This window comes from Theropithecus gelada, chromosome 8 (assembly GCF_003255815.1).
Source record: "Theropithecus gelada isolate Dixy chromosome 8, Tgel_1.0, whole genome shotgun sequence".
NCBI lineage: Eukaryota > Metazoa > Chordata > Mammalia > Primates > Cercopithecidae > Theropithecus > Theropithecus gelada.
Window position 1 is genome coordinate 34621394 of NC_037676.1, and position 18818 is coordinate 34640211.

General features: G+C 38.6%; 1 protein-coding gene across 2 annotated transcripts in view; it reads left to right on the forward strand.

Annotated features, from left to right (window-relative positions):
- UNC5D (unc-5 netrin receptor D) overlaps window positions 1-17248 on the forward strand; it is a 593886-nt gene extending 576638 nt beyond the window's left edge. Inside the window, exon 17 of one of the 2 annotated variants that reach the window (XM_025394124.1) lies at window positions 11068-17248. In XM_025394124.1, the coding sequence (XP_025249909.1) occupies window positions 11068-11272 (205 nt within the window). In that variant the 3' untranslated portion in view covers window positions 11273-17248. The remainder of the gene's footprint in view (window positions 1-11067) is intronic. The other variant, XM_025394125.1, reaches the window with a different exon arrangement.
- Window positions 17249-18818: the final 1570 nt, after the last annotated feature.

The window sequence follows — 18818 nt, forward strand, 5'->3', positions numbered from 1 at the left end:
TGGTAGAGATTTGGGCTTTATTTTGTCAAAGCCAATGACTCATGAAACTGCCCGCTAATATGAAGCTGAACACAGACAGCTCTGGGACACACTTAGCCATGAACAAGCTGTATATGGTTTCTAAGTGGCAGGTGCTCATCCTAAAGACAATGTGGAAAATAAACTTTTTATGTTCCTGCAAGAGAACTAAAGTTATGCCCCCACTGTGAGCTCCAGGGAATGCTGACAAGGGGTGTCACATTTCTTCTAGGCAGTGTGGGTGGGTGGCAGTGTGTGTGTGTGTGTGTGTGTGTGTGCGCGCGCGCGCACTAGGCTTTGAAGGAAAAGGTTTCCTTCCTATAAACGAATGTTTTCAGAAAAGACAGGCATGCCAAAATCCCTTTATAGCCTAAATAGTCCCCTTCACAAATGCTGTTTCAAATAGTACTGAAAAAAGTTAACAATGTCAGTACATCTGAATAAGGATGTTTACATAATTTGAGACTGTAAAATCCTAGGAATGATTGTATCTAATTTATTAGTGTCCTTTAAGTGATTAACTGTTTCTTTTCAATTATTTGTGAGGTTTTATCATCTTTTCATTTCCCAAATTGAGAAACTGTCATAGGCTTATCCTGTCAGGAATGAAACTGGAGAATTGAAAACAGGGACTACAACCGACTCTGTTCTCATTTGGCAACAGACAGTCCTCAAGGATCCAGGGCTCTCATACATTTCCAAAAAAAGAATTCTTGCTTTTTTCCAAGAACCAGATAATGAAATAAGTAAAAGGATAATGATGAGGGAAATTTTATTGCCAAATTAATTGGCCTGAAATAATTAATGCACCACTTTTAGAACAAGGCAGACTGGAACTCAGCATGTTTTCAGGTGCCCATGTCCTTCCCTTTTGGGTTTTCCATGCCAGCTTCCTCTCACTGGAAGATCCTGGGGGGACAGCAGGAACTATACAGTGCTCATCTCTTGCTTAGTCTTTAAAACTGCAACACTGGCTTGCTTTATCCTGTGGGCTGCTTTGCTGCTTGTTGACTACCTAGTGAAGTTGAAGTTTGGGGATGAAAGCTTGATGAATGGGGCAAATGCTTATGGTGTGTTCAACTACTGCTCTTGAGGATAAATGGCTTTTCTCTTCTATTTGCATTTAAAGAGGCATATGGAAGGTTGGTTTTGGTCACATAAGAGGCTTTCATTAAATTAGACAATTAAAACGATAGCAGAGATATTAATATTTTTCCATTATGACTGTGTTTCAATTCTCTATCTGGAGGTATATACTAGGATTATAAACTGTTTTTGTAATGATGTTTTCCAATTTATTACAGGCAGTTTAACTTTGTTTTTACCTTTTGTACTGACAGACTACTCAAAAAGATTTTTTTTTTTTTTGAGACGGAGCCTCACCCTGCCACCCAGGCTGGAGTGCAATGGTGCCATCTAGGCTCACTGAAACCCCTGCCTTCCGGGTTCAAGCGATTCTCCTGCCTCAGCCTCCCAAGTAACTGGGATTACAGGCCCCTGCCACCACGGCCGACTAATTTTTTGTATTTTTAGTAGAGATGGGGTTTCACCATGTTGGCCAGGCTGGTCTTGAACTCCTGACCTTGTGATCCACATTCCTCGGCCTCCCAAAGTGCTGGGATTACAAGCGTGAGCCATTGTGCCTGGCCCAGAAGATCTTTTAAAAATACGCTTTTTAATAGCTAAATTAAAAACAGTGGCCAGGCATGGTGGCTCACATCTATAGTTCCCGCCCTTTGAGAAGCCAAGATGGGACAATCACTTGATCTCAGGGAGCTCAAGGTGAGCCCTGGCAACATAGTAAGACCCCATCTCTACCAAAAATAATTTTTTAAAAAAATGTAGCCGGGCATGGTGATGCTCACCTGTGGTCCTAGCTACTTGGGAGTCTGAGACGGGAGGATCACTTGAACCTGAGAGGTCAAAGCTGCAGTGAGCTATGATCGCACCACTGCACTCCAGCCTGGGCAATAGAGTGAGACCCTATCTTGGAAAAAAAAAAAAAGAGTCTTATATAAGTAGCAACAATTTCTAAACAGTTAAACTTGCTGCCCTCATGTCACAGGTACAACTGCTCCCTTATATTTGAAAGTGTTGGGCAAAAGCCCAAATTCTGAAGGAAATTATTTCATGTACCTGGGTTGAGGTGACTTCTCTGCTAAGGATGTAGGGCTGCAACTCAAATGTGATCTCCTGGTATATTTCAATATGAAATTCATTCTCACAAGCAGTCATGGGAAGAGCTTTACAGCTTGCAAATAGGTAGATTTTCCTCCTGGTACCATGGTTCTGAGTAACTGAAATAAAAGCTTTGTTATCTGGAATTTTGAATGAAGCGAGGCCCTTACAGACTCAGAATGCTGAGCTGGGCTGACTCCAGCTGGAAGTACAAGGTGCCCTTGGTAGCTCTTCAGTGTACCTCCCTAGGGCTAAGACAGAGCCTGAGCCTGTGCCTTCCTCTCCATTCCTGTTATCTAATCTCTTTGTTAACTGATGGAGGATTTAGATGTGCTAGTCCCTAAAACATTTGCATTTGAATACTCAGGGATTTGGGAAGATCTGAAAGCTTTCACAGTCCTAAAGAAAGGGTGGTATCTCTAGCCACTTTTCCTTTTCATAAAATTAGCCCTGTGTTGCAATAATTTATAAAGACCTATAAGGCAAAATTCTATCATGGTTCCTCAATTCTCTACCCCACCTTTATATCTCCAAAAAAAAAAAAAAACAAAAAAAAAACAAAACAAAAAAACCAGAAGGCTCAATAACTATTTCCAAAAATCCTCAAATCTAAGGTTTTATTATTTTAACAAGGTTATTAGTTTAAAGATACATTCTGAAAATTAAGATTCTATATAAAAATTTGGGTTTTAACTCATATCCACCATTGTAAGTTGGTCTATGTCTAGCAGGTGAAATTGGTAAGGTCAAGATTCAGAAGTTTCCAGTTCTGTCCTGGCTTCTACATAAAGCATGGGCTTTTAATTGAAGCCAAGGGATGGAGATAGAGAAGTCTCAGAAAGATAAAATTAATCATGGTAATAAAACAAATCCCCTGGAACTCAGGTGTATGGAAAGCATTTAAGCACAAGAAAACAAAATTAAATTTAATAAACCATTAGTACTCAATGAACTTACATAGATGAATGTATTCAGCTGTCTTCGCCTAAGGTTTAATCTGCTTGTCTCTGTATTTTACAGTTTTTTTTTTTTTAAATTTATTTATTATTATTATACTGTAAGTTGTAGGGTACATGTGCATAACGTGCAGGTTTGTTACATATGTATACTTGTGCCTTGTTGGTGTGCTGCACCCATCAACTCGTCATTTACATCAGGTATAACTCCCAATGCAATCCCTCCCCCCTCCCCCCTCCCCATGATAGACCCCGGTGTGTGATGTTCCCCTTCCTGAGTCCAAGTGATCTCATTGTTCAGTTCCCACCTATGAGTGAGAACATGCGGTGTTTGGTTTTGTGTTCTTGTGATAGTTTGCTAAGAATGATGGTTTCCAGCTGCATCCATGTCCCTACAAAGGACACAAACTCATCCTTTTTTATGGCTGCATAGTATTCCATGGTGTATATGTGCCACATTTTCTTAATCCAATCTGTCACTGATGGACATTTGGGTTGATTCCAAGTCTTTGCTATTGTGAATAGTGCTGCAATAAACATACGTGTGCATGTGTCTTTATAGCAGCATAATTTATAATCCTTTGGGTATATACCCAGTAATGGGATGGCTGGGTCATATGGTACATCTAGTTCTAGATCCTTGAGGAATCGCCATACTGTTTTCCATAATGGTTGAACTAGTTTACAATCCCACCAACAGTGTAAAAGTGTTCCTATTTCTCCACATCCTCTCCAGCACCTCTTGTTTCCTGACTTTTTAATGATCGCCATTCTAACTGGTGTGAGATGGTATCTCATTGTGGTTTTGATTTGCATTTCTCTGATGGCCAGTGATGATGAGCATTTTTTCATGTGTTTGTTGGCTGTATGAATGTCTTCTTTTGAGAAATGTCTGTTCGAATCCTTTGCCCACTTTTTGATGGGGTTGTTTGTTTTTTTCTTGTAAATTTGTTTGAGTTCTTTGTAGGTTCTGGATATTAGCCCTTTGTCAGCTAAGTAGATTGCAAAAATTTTCTCCCATTCTGTAGGTTGCCTGTTCACTCTGCTGGTAGTTTCTTTTGCTGTGCAGAAGCTCTTTAGTTTAATGAGATCCCATTTGTCAATTTTGGCTTTTGCTGCCGTTGCTTTTGGTGTTTTAGACATGAAGTCTTTGCCCATGCCTATGTCCTGAATGGTACTACCTAGGTTTTCCTCTAGGATTTTTATGGTATTAGGTCTAACATTTAAGTCTCTAATCCATCTTGAATTAATTTTCGTATAAGGAGTAAGGAAAGGATCCAGTTTCAGCTTTCTACTTATGGCTAGCCAATTTTCCCAGCACCATTTATTAAATAGGGAATCCTTTCCCCATTTCTTGTTTCTCTCAGGTTTGTCAAAGATCAGATGGCTGTAGATGTGTGGTATTATTTCTGAGGACTCTGTTCTGTTCCATTGGTCTATATCTCTGTTTTGGTACCAGTACCATGCTGTTTTGGTTACTGTAGCCTTGTAGTATAGTTTGAAGTCAGGTAGCGTGATGCCTCCAGCTTTGTTCTTTTGTATTTTACAGTTTATCTGTGCTCACTCAGAGTTCCAAAGGAAAAGATAAAGTCATTGAGTTTATAGGGCTTAGGGAAATGAATTGAAGACAAAATGATGCTAAAGTAAATTCCTAAAATTTAGAGATTAGATTGTTTTAGGCCAGGCGCAACAGCTGAGACCTGTAATCTCAGCGCTTTGTGAGGCAAAGATGGGCTGATTACTGGAGGCCAGGAGTTCGAGACCAGCCTGTGCAACATGGCAAACCCCCATATCTACTAAAAATATAAAAATTAGCTGGACATGGTGGCACATGCCTGTAATCCCAGCTATTCGGGAGTCTGAAGCATAAGAATTGCTGAAACCTGGGAGGTGAAGGTTGCAGTGAGCTGAGATCACACCACTGCACTCCAGCCTGGGAGACAGAATGAGACTCTGTCTCAAAACTAAAATAATTAATAAATAACAAATAGAGAGTAGCTCATTTACATCTGCATGTTATATAACATCTTAATGACATTGCAAAAAATAAATCTTAGTTTTCAGAATTACCTCCATTGATCAGAATTTGAAAAGGCTATATCAAAAGGTTCCCTGGAATCAATGCATAAAAAAGTTAACAATTTGAAGCATCTAAGATGAGGGTAGTATGTATTCACTTCCTTAAAAATTTGTCAAAGAAAAAAAGTTTCATTTTCAGGCATCTATGTGAATATTCAGGATTACTATTTTTGCTAATGTTCTGGTTCCATTTCAAAAAAAAAAAACAAGCACTCAGGAAATTGCTTAAAATCAACTATTGCTGTGAACTCTGTTTTGTAGTACTGTATTAACAATGTTCCCTGAATGGTGTGTACATTTACCTGCTGGTGTCCAAATGCACACAGCATTATGAGGAGAAATGGGTCACATAGATTAGGATCCAAATAATTTCACAAGGAGATGAGATAGATACATTGTATACCAATTTCATAAAATCATAATGCATTTGCACGCATGTAAGCAGCAAAATAATTCAACTCTCTTTGAGAAGTAGCCTATTGCATTGAGATTTTAGGTATATGTATATATATATTTTTTTGAGATGAAGTCTTGCTCTGTCGCCCAGGTTGGAATGCAGTGGCGCAATCTTGGCTCACTGCAACCTCTGCTCCTGGGTTCAAGCAATTCTTGTGCTTCAGCCTCTCAAGTAGCTGGGACTACAGGCAACTGCCACCATCCCAGCTAATTTTTATATTTTTAGTAGAGACAGGGCTTTGGTCAGGCTGGTCTCGGACTCCTTACCTCAGGTGATCTGCCCACCTCGGCCTCCCAAAGTGCTGGGATTACAGGCATGAGCCATCACGCTGAGCCTATATATTATTCTATTGTAAACAGATAAATGTAGTTTAATAGCGAGAGAAACACGCTCACCCGTCCAAACCCAAAGAATAGACTCAGAGGCACAAAGAACAGAGAAAGTGAGACTTTTTAATAGTGGTCTTGCAAGATCAGGTGTCTGGTAGACAGGCATACCTGGGGCAGCTACAGAAGGTAATTTATCTCCTAGCACACAAGTCCCTCCTCCAGTTCCTCATTGCTCAAGTACTATGGGAACAATCTTCCTGGATGTCACCTAAGTTTCATTATCCTCCTTATAAGGTTATACCCTGTCACATTCCCTGCTTAAGTTTTGATTTCCCAATAATGAAACTTTCTTCCCTGTTATGGACTGACCCCTCCTCTACATTCTGTTCACTTATCGCGACCTTCTAGGTGCATGAGCTGTGTGGTTTGTTACATTCGTAGTGCTTAGATTTATAATGTCTTGAAAATGGCATTTAAAATGCCATTTAAATGTTTTCTCACAATAGGATATCTGTTAACTGCAAAGCTGATTCTACTATTTTTAATAAGACCAATACATTCTTCTGTGTATGTATTAAAATTTAGCGGAATTTGAGATTTATGTTGTGCTGAATGTGCTTGTGTAAATTCAAAGTATAAATTTAAAATTTGCTTTGGGGAGCACATTTCACTTGCTACAATATGTTCAGAGATCTGTGCCAAGAGAGTTATATTTCTGCCTCTTTTGATCATTTAGCTTCCTTTAGCCGTGGGTGCCTATTCCACAAACCAGGACATTTGCGGGACTTTTCAGAACCATGTGACTGGCAGGAGTCATTCTCCGGTCCTTCTCTTACTTGAGGCAGGTGTACTCACCAATATTTTTAATATTGTGTTAAGACAATGATTCATCAGAAGCCTCAAAACCTACTTTTTATGCCTCTCTAACAGTTCTGTTATTGCGTTTTTATGCCCTGGTGTTCCTGTCATGTCTTGAAATGTCAAAGATTCCCAAACATTTACCTAGGATAAAGTTCTCAGAGTGCCTGAGGCAGGACACAGAGCTAGAGATTCAGCAACTTTGGCCATCTACTTGCTTATTTCAAATGCAGGAAGTTCCACCTGATATTCTTTCAAATGACTACTAGCTATGGAAACCTACTTTAGGTTATAAGACAGCAGAGGAGCGAGGTCAGCATGGTGGCCTGCAGGCCACATCTGACCCACCACCTACTTGTATACAGCCCATGAGCTAAGGATAGTTTTCACATTTTTAAATGGTCTGGAAAAAAGTCAAAAGAGTAATATTGTGCCACACATGAAATCTGTGTGACAATCAAATATCAGTGTGCCACATGAAGTTTTATTGGCACACAGCCACGCTCATTCACTTAACATATTGTTTCTGTTTTTGCAATACCAAGGCACAGTAGAGTAGCAGCAACACTGAGCATATGTGGTCCCCAAAACCAAAAACATTGACTATCTGGTCATTTACAGAGAAAGTTTGTCAACCCTGGTATAGAATAGACTGTTAACTTTTAAGATAGTAGGATCACAAAGATTCTAGTAATTCCCATAGGGCAAAAGTTCATTGTTGTTCAATGGCAAATACAAAATGTAAATATAAATCCTTAATAAGGAGAAAGTACTGCTGTTTTTGTCATTGTAGCTGTTGTTTTTAAAACAACAATAGAGATCATAAAGAATCATTTACCCGTGCTAGAAACAAAAGAATGTCCATGGTCATCATTCTCATGATGGATATAAAAGAAGATTGTCACATAGGCGACCCATAGCCCACTCAGGCCTTGTCTCTCAGTTTGCCTCTCTCCTAGCTGTTCTTTCAGTTTGCCTTCTACCTGGGTTTTGTTGACAGTGTTTGTAGGAGTATATTGCAACTTTCCCTACAAACATCTCTACATGACAAGGAACAAGTGCCTATACTCAAAGTTGTTCGGTTTTGTTTTTGTCTTTTTTTGAGACAGGGTCTCACTGTTGCCCAGCCTGGAATGCAGTGGTACAATCATAGCCCACTGCAGCTTTGAACTCATTGGCTTACATGATCCTCCTACCGGAGCCTCCTGAGTAGCTGGGACTACAGGTGTGCACCACTGCACCCTGGCTAATTTATTTTATTTTTGTGGAGACAGAGGTCTTGCTGTGTTTTCCAGTCTGGTCTTGAACTCCTGGCCTCAAGTGATTCTCCCACCTGGGTCTCCCCAAATGCTGACATTATAGGCTTGAGCCACCATACTCAGCCAAAACAAATTTCTTAAATAAGAGGAACTCGGATCCCTTCAACTACTTAAGCAGGATTTGCTTTGCCATTTCTATTAGTATAGAAATGAATAACCATTAAAGAAAAAAGAAAAGGAGGAAGGAAAGAAAAGACAAAAGAAAAACTAGAGAGAATGTTTTTAAGCTGGCCTTTTCTATTTCACAATTAAAGATGTCTATTAGTGGAACATACTTGTAGTGCTATTTGGGAACCAACTGACTATAAACAGGATCTTAAGACCTTTGAATAAAATAGCACTTTATTCACTCAGAATTACTGTGTGTGTGTGTGCATGCATCTGTGGCTCTTGTAAATGGCAACTCATCCTTAAAAGCTTGTCTGTCGTCCGAGTGCTTCACTCTACATCAGTGCTCTTTGTGACCATAAGCTGGGTGTGGTGAGGGAAAGTAATACCATCCTCAAAATAGGAAATACTTGGCTGGCTCTGGAAAATCTTTTCAACTCATCAGAATTTACCAGAGATGACATTTCTATCCTTACTGTAAAAGTCCCTGTGAAAAACAGTGATCTTTAATCTTTTGTGTTTTGTCTTCATCATAGAAAAGTTATTGTCCTAAAGATTACCATGCTTTTACTGAAGATACCATGTCATCTTAAAAAGCATTGTAGGAATCAATTACTTGGCTGAAGAATGTTGAATAAACACCTGTCGTAGTATTATCATAAGTGCTGTAGCAGATTCAGAAAATCAATAGATATGGTCCTTACCCTTCAGGTGTTTGTGGTCAAATTGGGAAGGCAGAACTAAAACACACACACACACTCACACACACACGAAATATATAAGCATTTTTTTCACATGAAAGTTAAGTACAAGCATAAAAAGAGTTCAGAGAAGACATAAATCATTTTGGGAAAAGAGGAGATGAGAATTGAACCATTGGACATGGCCAAACACCATTGGGGTTTCGAACCATTGAGACACACACAAAAAACTGAACCGTTTTTTGCTGAGAAAAATGTTCCCTTGTTCTTTCTTCCTCTTCGTTGCCCCTTGCAGTAGAGAGGTATCAATGAGCATAATTAAACTTGTCCATTTGTGGGTGCATATGATCTTGATAAATAGGATAAAGGGAGGAAGTGGACCTTCCTAGTGAACAGAATGGACTAAATTAAAGCAAGAAGCAAAGTGTTACCTAAGTCAGGGTCAGTGGTTCAAAGAGCAAAATAAGACTTGAGTAGGAGAAAAGACTATATATATATATATATATATATACACACACACACACACACATATATACACACACATATACATATATATGTGTGTGTGTGTATATATATATTAGGGATATCCATGTCTAGCTATGGATATTTATATCAATATCCATAGCTAGATCAAGGCCAGACCAAAGAAGTCATTGAAAACAACTAGAGTAGATATTTCATGACTGAGGAAATAGAATGCAGGATATATTTGAATTTGGAAAAACTAAAGATTTTGCTGTGATTTAGACCATAAAGTGATAGAGTGTAAATTAGGTGTAGGTAGTAAACATGGAGAACAACGGAGAAGCTGATGAGCATGTTAAAAAGAAAAAAATATAAAAGGAAGAATCAAAAACAAATGGTCTAGTGTGAAAGATTAGAAAGATGGTTATAAGGCTGGGCGCGGTGGCTCAAGCCTGTAATCCCAGCACTTTGGGAGGCCGAGACGGGCGGATCACGAGGTCAGGAGATCGAGACCATCCTGGCGAACACGGTGAAACCCCGTCTCTACTAAAAAATACAAAAAACTAGCCGGGCGAGGTGGCGGGCGCCTGTGGTCCCAGCTACTCGGGAGGCTGAGGCAGGAGAATGGCGTAAGCCCGGGAGGCGGAGCTTGCAGTGAGCCGAGATCGCGCCACTGCACTCCAGCCTGGGCGACAGAGCGAGACTCCGTCTCAAAAAAAAAAAAAAAAAAAAAAAAAAGAAAGATGGTTATAAATACTGGGATACTTGTTCTAGTTAGAAGGAGGACCAGTTTGGAGGCACGGAGATGCCAGTTTCTGATGCATTGCGTTTGTGGAGGTAGAGGCATCTATAATTGAAACAATCCCAAGGCCATTTAGGGATCTGTGATTAGCTCACGTTAACTTAAAGATTGGAGGTATAGATTTAGAATACTATCTACGTTGTTTGATAGCTACTCCATTTAGTATATAAGCCCACTGACAAAGGAAATAACAAGAAGTAATCAAAGACGAAACCTTGAAAGCCCTTATGTTTGCCAGAGTAGACAGGGGTCAAATATTTTGAAAAAATAGGAATGAGTGAAAGTATGACATAAACTAATGAAATAGAGCATGTCAAGGGGATGGTCAAGAGGCAAACACACACACACACACGGTTCAAGGAAAGTGAGGACCCAAAAGACTTGGGTCCAAATGTGGTGCCTCATGCTTATAATCCCAAGATTTTGGGAGGCTGAGGCAGGAGGATCACTTAAGCTCAGGAGGTCAAGGCTGCAGTGAGCTATGATTGTGTCATTGCACTCCAGCCTAGGTGACAGAGCAAGACCCTGTCTGTAAAACAAACAAGACAAAACAAACAAGGAAGGCAAAACAAGACTCGGGAGATGATAAGGTTATTGGTAACATTCCACAACCCAGTTTCAATTGAGTGTTGAGATACAAATTAGACTGCCCCAGACCTGCCTTACTATAAGCTTTTTATCCCTTCTGTAAAAATATCTATTAAAATTCATTTTAATTCTCTTATGATGATTGGTGTTTATTCCTTTATTTTCATGTTTTGTTTTGTTCTTCTTTTTGTTTAACTCTCTCCATCTAGGAATTTATCTTATTTTGCTACACAAAGTAGCCCATCTGCTGTCATTTTGAACCTGTGGGAAGCTCGTCATCAGCATGATGGTGATCTTGACTCCCTGGCCTGTGCCCTTGAAGAGATTGGGAGGACACACACGAAACTCTCAAACATTTCAGAATCCCAGCTTGATGAAGCCGACTTCAACTACAGCAGGCAAAATGGACTCTAGTCCACTTCCTCCCATGAGACAGAGTGATGGCCAGCTTGGGGACATTTGCTTTAAATGGGAAAGAAAGAGGCTGCTTTCTGCCCAATGGCATTGGGGGAATTCAGCCTTCATTTACAATCAGTGAGACTCCCCTGTGGAAGAAACTAAATTTTATATAGGTAAAACATGTTAATAGCGAAAAGTACAAGCTCTCTTACATATAAGAGGGCTCTATGATCTCCTTGGAATGCACGTTTGGGTTAAACTCCTCAGATTTGTAGTGGCAAGGATGAAAGTGAGAGCAGAAGTAGCTGTGGGAAAAGATGAGCTACAATAATGCTGGGAAGGCAGAGATTGATTAAGTGCATGTTTTGAAACAGGTTTTTAATGATGTGCCCCAAAAGGCCAGCTGATTCTGGTACTAGATTGTCAGAGTTTTCTACCAACTGGCATCTGTGATGTCAGAAATCATTATAAAACTGGCTTATAGACGTGAAACAGGGTTGCCAACCCAATTGTATGACTTCAACAACGTCAAGGAGGGCATTGAATTTAGAATCTGAGCACATCACACCAGCACCAGCTCCCTGTCTCTTCTAGCCACTTAATGGAGACAAAATGGAGAGGTAAGACAGACCACAAACTAGTTCTTATAGTGTACTCCACCTTTTACTTTTTTCCTGAGACAAATCTACCCTTATTCTTTCTTCCTCTTCCTTACCTCTTGCAGTAGAGAGGTATTAAGGAGCATAATTAAACTTGTCAATATGGAAAGATGTTTTTTCTAACGAAACAAAGCGGGACCATCTCTATTCCCATCTAAGCTACTCAAATTGCTCAGTGCTATTAGAACACAGCTTATTACATGGATATGGAGACAGGAGAGATTAAAGCAGATTCAAATACACATGAACTGCAGATGTCATAGGCCTCAAATCAGCTATAATTCCAGGAGGCATGTGTTGATCTAGTTCTCTAGCATTGTTGTTACAAGAAAATGAGTTCGACTGTATTTTTCAATCCAGATTCTTGAAATTGTCTAACATGTTGGTACTATGTCATCACAGAATCTCTCAGTAAGGCTATATGTGATCCTCATTTTACCTCTTGGGAAATTAGCGGATAGTCGTTGCTCTAAATGATATCCGAGTAAATAGACTTGAGGAATACCTCTACACAGTGTCCCTGAAACCACATGCATTGTTCAGGGAGCCTTCACGCTATGACTATTCAGTCTCCCTGAATATGCTTTCTCTATAGAACCATTAACATATGGCTATTGCTGTATGATTTTTTTTTTATATTAGGAGGCAGTGATATTGTGGAGGATGGAAATCCACAGATAATTCATGACCCTCATCTTATCACTTTACTCCATCTTTTTATCCTATTAAATCATTTTTGACAAGATGTCCTGGTAGACTAAAGATAAACAGATTTGTTGTTGCTCATCTTCTGGTGGATATTTTAATTTGCTGTTCACAATCAGGACAACCAAAGTCAAGGACCCAGACAAACCACAAGGCAGCTAGTCAGCTACTTAGAGTTGGCTACATTCAAATAAAAAGTAATCAGGGAATGGGGGAGGTGGGGAGTACTTGGCAGTTGGGATATGATCCATTTTTTTTAAACAACTTTTTTGTAGATCCCTTGTAAAAAATAATAATGTTGTGAATCTCCATGCCACGTGAAAAAGGCCTAAAGATGAGTTGAATTTATGGTACCATGAGTAAGGCATGGAAGAACTCTTGAATGTGTGGTATATGTGGTCCCCTATATTAGATAGAAGGCTTTGCTACATGTAATTCAAAAGCATCTCGCTTTTCTCAGGAACCAAAGGCTTATGATATAGAACAAAGAAATCATCTTAGAACTGTCAAGCATATTTTCACAATACCATATCAAGATCAGGAAAACACCCTTTTGCTAGTGTGCTTAACTTATTTATTTCCTCTAGGAAACAATAGATAAACAGCATGAAAATGTAAATCATCTGACATCACTGATAGAATTTCTGAAAGAGAGAGTAGATGGTCAACCAGTCACAAGTTGGTTGGCATGGGGTGGTGTGCAGAGGAAATCTGCATTCACTGTTGAGTAAAAACTTGTAGAAAGCACATTATAGAGCTTATGTTAGAATCCATCTTGGAGGATTTTTGTTTTAAACCATCCTAAGCATTTTCCCTCTTCCCTTCTAATTGGAGTTATAATTGTTTCATCTACTCTGTGAATCTACACAGGTCTTTTTGGTTTTTTTTTTTGGTTTTTTTTTTTTAAGATGTTTGATACGTTTTAAGTATTTTTAAATAGATGAAAATTCTAAATGATTTTCCCTCAAATCTATCTAGATTACTTTAGGATGAGACGAGATTGTTGTCAATCCCTGAATGTCTGGAGTTCCCTCCCATGGATTTTTTTTTTTTTCCTTTGGCCTGGGTTTTATAAACACACTTGAACATCATATCATATAGGATAACAAAGGAAGAAGTTAACATAATTCACCTCAGACTTCACCCTACAGTTCAATCAAATTCATCCTTCAGCCCATTTTGTTTCTTCTTTATGTTTCTCTTTTACTTATTTCTGCTAGGATCCTACATAGGATTTCTATAAAAATATATGAAATTCTGTGGTCACTGCATGTCAGGATTGCGCAGTATGTTACAACACAATTTCAAAGAGAACCCATGTTTGTGAGATTTACAAACCAAGGTGTGGGGGAGGAGGTGGAATTGCGGATCAGATAAAAAGTTAGCTTACACTTGAACTCAGTTATTCACTGTGACCTAAATTTAGTCCTATTATAATATGTGCCCGTCACAACACAAATGCCCCTCTTAAAAGAGATTTACTCATCTATCCAAGGACTTAATTTGGAAATTTTACTGTCCTATTGCAAAATGAAACAAAATTAAAAGTGGCCTCGAGTACTTGGTAAGTTACTTAAAATTTTTACAAAAATATTCCACTCAATGCCAAGTCTTTTTCAGTCCTCAAAGGCATTTAAGTCTAATAGTCATGCTTTAAATATGGCTTTAAATTATGAATTTAAAAAATGGTGTACTTCACAACTTCACCAGACTGTAGCAACATAAAGTTAATTTACAGTTTTTACAACATTGCTTGTACATTCTTACTGGTTTACATTAAAATCTTTTAAGCCAAAAGGAAGCTTGCTCTATGGATTTAAATGCAGACTTCATTTACCAGTGCAGGAAGTCTCATAAAACTCAGATGTGTGCCCACAAAAATTTTATTGGCCTTTTTGTAAGAGATGAAAAAGAATTGACACAGTCCTCTTTAAAGAGAAGAACTTTTTTATTATTATTTTTATCTCCAACTGCAGGTGGTGTCTTTTGCCGAGGTCTCTCTATTTTTCTTTCAATTGTCTTTGGGAGAGGATATTAAGTCAAATCACTAAAACAGGGTTCTCTTTGGATTAAACGTTCTGGATTTATTGCAACTATTTACCTTGAGAAACATTCTCAGCATCAGAATTGATAAACAAATGTAGATGATTAAAATAGGATAATTGGTTTTAGATAGTATTTTCTACTTGCCAAACTTCTGGCAAATTTATCTGTGAATTTCAAAATGTTTTAAAATCTCTTGATACGCTTTTGTTTTTCCTTTGAGCCATTTTCTCTTCAATTTCTTAGTCCCTCTGCCCTCTGTAAGTGTGTTGAGTGATATAGCTATCAGACGTGTTGAAGGCAAAGTTCTAGCAGAGGTCTTTGTTCCAGCTCTGTAAAGGTCACAGGAATCGTGAAGGAGCTGAGAAATCTTCCTCTCTGGCCCACTGTCTGTGGCCCATTTTCATTGTTTCCTCATGAAACATTGCAGAGTTTGAATCCTCAGTAACTCTCATTGACTGGACTAGAGGTGATGGCCACAGCAAATGGGAGAGCAAAATGGTGGCCTACAGAGAATGACACAATTGTATTCGCCTTTGGTGTTAGTTGCCATAGCGCTGTATTTGAAAATCGATGCTTTAGCCAAAAGCTGAATGGCCACCGTTTCCGTAGTTTCCACTGTTTTGTCTGCATAGAATTTTCCTGAACTACAAGCAAAAATGTATTTTGTCCAATGTCACAAAAGTGAAAATGTTACTAATCTTAGATGTGTTGCCTATTTTGTGTTTTTACGTTCCAAACTCTTTCAAAAGCTGCCGTTACAAAGCTGTTTGGCTGTATTGACAGCATGTGGTGTTTTTGCAAAAGCAATTCTAGGAGAGCCAGTGTCTACCATGAACTCCTCACATCCCCACTCCAGGGTCATTCATGACATCAAAATGGCAACTTGTACACTGTAATTCTTCGAAAAGTAACAGGGGATGGAAATCAGACCTGGCCATTAGTCACTAGTGTGTAGTACCGTGATCTGAAGTAGGAAATTTAACTCACATAGAATAATTGTGGTTTTTGAAGCAGCTACTCATTGCTTTTTCCTTTTGCTGTGAAGATCATGGATTGGAAATGTCCTCATTGGGTGGACCTAAGGCAGTAACATTTAAACTTCATGTCCTAGCACCCGCCCTCCATCTGACCCAAAGATAAAAAAGGCAGAAAGCTTCATGGTTACACCTAAGCTTAAAAATTCCCTTCCCCACTACTAATATTGAGTTCAGCGGGGCTCCATCTTATTTATTTTTCAAAAAAGTTATAGCTTTGAATTATAGACTATATTACTAAATTTGGTAAGGTAGTTCTTTGCATGAATGGGAATGCGTGTCAAAATACTTTCACAAAAGGCATGATTACAATGGAAATGCCCTTTTGCCTCCAGTTTTGCTAACCCTAAAAAGTATTTAACTAATTTCAAGCGCTGTTTACACTCAAATCCCAACATTGGCCAAATTATGTAATTCTCTTAAATTTTCATATATGTTGGAGGAAATTTAACTATGGTTCTGGTGAATCATAGAAAGGAGAGACAATATTTGAGGGGAGTTTGTCAGCAGAATATCATGCCTTATGACCCCATTACTGAAACACAGACATTACAATCAGAAATAGACCTAATAATTCCAGTATCCCTCCATTAGCTAGTTCCAATGATGCTGAGAGACAGAGCACCCTGTGCCAGGTGTCAGGAATATAAGCCTCAGCAGAGGGTAACTGAAAACTTTCAATCAGAAACACCCTCGAAGGTTTATGCTAGATTATGTAGGTCACTCCCATTCGAAACTTTTCTATACAAAGGTGGGAAAGCACTCAGAATCTGTGAATTTTCTGGTTGGAAAAACAATGTTCTCCTTTTCCAAATTGGAATAAAGACTCAGAATTACCCATTCTTCATAATGATGTCTGATTGGTACATGTACTCCAGGAAGTCTCAACCTAGAAACGTTGCCAACCTAAGCATTTAGAGGAAAACTGGCTCATCTTCTGACCCAAACTCAAAACATATGAGTACTTGCATACCTCCATTTCTGCATGGAAGATGTTAAAACAGATTTCATTTTGTTCCGTTTATTTTGGGAAGGTGCGTGGGGGTGTTCTTTCAAGTGATTCACATCTCAAACCCATACCACTCTCAACTTTTATTTGATGTGTTCAAAGCCAAAAAATAAAATAAAGCAGGGCTGAACACTTAATTTGACATGAAGCTGAAGGAGTGAGCAAGCCAGAGGAGAGAGGTTGAATGAAGCATAGCCTTGGCTTCATACCACACTTTTTGTGCCTTGTATTATCAATGTAAATTCTGAATGTTGTACAGTAAATACTTGGATGGACTTCTTAGAAAAGGCTGCACTGGCTTCTTTTTCAGCACATGTACATATCTATAAATATATATACATATATATTTGGTAATGCCAAACAGCTGTGTTATATTGTATTGAACAAAATGGACGGTTTGGATGTTTTATGTAGAGTTTGCAAAAAAAAACAAAAAAAAACTGGATGGTTACCGACTTTTCGAGATAAATGTACAGACGTAAATTACTGCATATCAGTTATTTATGAATAAAGAGTCTTTTATTGACATTTTAGGATACTACGTGAGTGGCACTTTGAAATCTTGATGAGGATGAGATTTGTATACCTCCTGCCAATGTCCTAGCAGGAGTTGGAATGCTCTCCAAAAGGACAATTTCCAAATACCTGTTAACATATGGAACAAAATTTCTTGCTCAAGCCTTGAGAGCGAGGCAGTGTTGTGAGGCTACTGGAAACAAGAAGATTGTCTTCTAATATCCCCACCTCAGTACATACACATACACACACACTACCTTAGGATATAGTTTTATAGAATCCAAGGTCATCATAGGCATACCATAACTGGAATACTGGAATACCAATCACTTTATTCCTCAAAATGCTTGGGCTATTTTTCCAGACTGTATAGAACATTTTCTGGGAAAATGTTAATAGGTACATTGTTGTACATTGCAAATACATGTGGCTGATTAAACCTGTTTTAAGTGGTTTTAAAATGCTGAGAGCTCCCCCAAATTTACTTATAACTAACTACTTAGGCCAGAGCCAATTGAACCAGAATGTTCCACCCAAAGATGGCTTCTGGTCTATTTAAACTAGTTGGTTATAATTTTTTCAAACTTAGAGAACAGGTCAGAGCCAGTTGAACCAGAATGATCCACCCAAAGATGGCTTCTGGTCTGTTTCGTTGGTTATAATTTTTTAAAAAGGTCAAGAGTTGATTTAAACCAGTTTTTTAAAAAATACCATTTCCATATAAAGACAACATTTCTTTTTTCAAATTAAGTTTTAAAAGCTATGAGGTAAAATGAAATATTCTCTACACTAAGTTTTTGAAAACCTTTATGTATATGACACATATACATAAAGGTGCCATGGCGCATGCCTGTAATCCCAGCACTTTGGGAGGCCAAGGCGGGCAGATCACTTGAGGTCAAGAGTTCAAGACCAACCTGGCCAACATGGTGAAGCCTCATCTCTACTAAAAAAAACACAAAAATTAGCTGGCTGTGGTGGCACATGCCTATAATCCCAGCTACTTAGGAGGCTGAAGCAGGAGAATTGCCTGACCCAGGAGGCAGAGGTTGCAGTGAGGCAAGATCATGCCACTGCACTGCAGCCTGAGTGACAGAGTGAGACTCCATCTCAGAAAAGAAAACATTTATGTATATGATAGATCTGAAGGAGGGGAGTCTATGCAGCACTTCCTAAGCCCTGTTGACCATGTAATTCTTTTTCTTATGGGACTACTAGGGACAGATAAGAATATTTACAAAGAGGATGCATTTAGTTCCAACAGTTCTTTCTGACCACTTTAAATTAGGCAGAGCTTTGATGCTAATTAAAATATATTTAATCTACTGGCCTAATGAAAATTAGTTGAAATTAACTTAAACGAGGTAACTCAGTTATAGTTATGCAAAACCAGACCCCAAATCTCAGAATTATTTGAATAGTTAGAGCAAGTAAATCCAATTTGAGTTCCTCAAAATAGATTTTAACTAGAAGAATGATGTGACAAGCATAAAGATCTGGATGTAACTAGTTCATCTGGATGAAAACGTAACAGATTGGATTGAACCTGTAATAAACTATTCAAAAAAAATTGTATCTTCATTTAAAAGCTG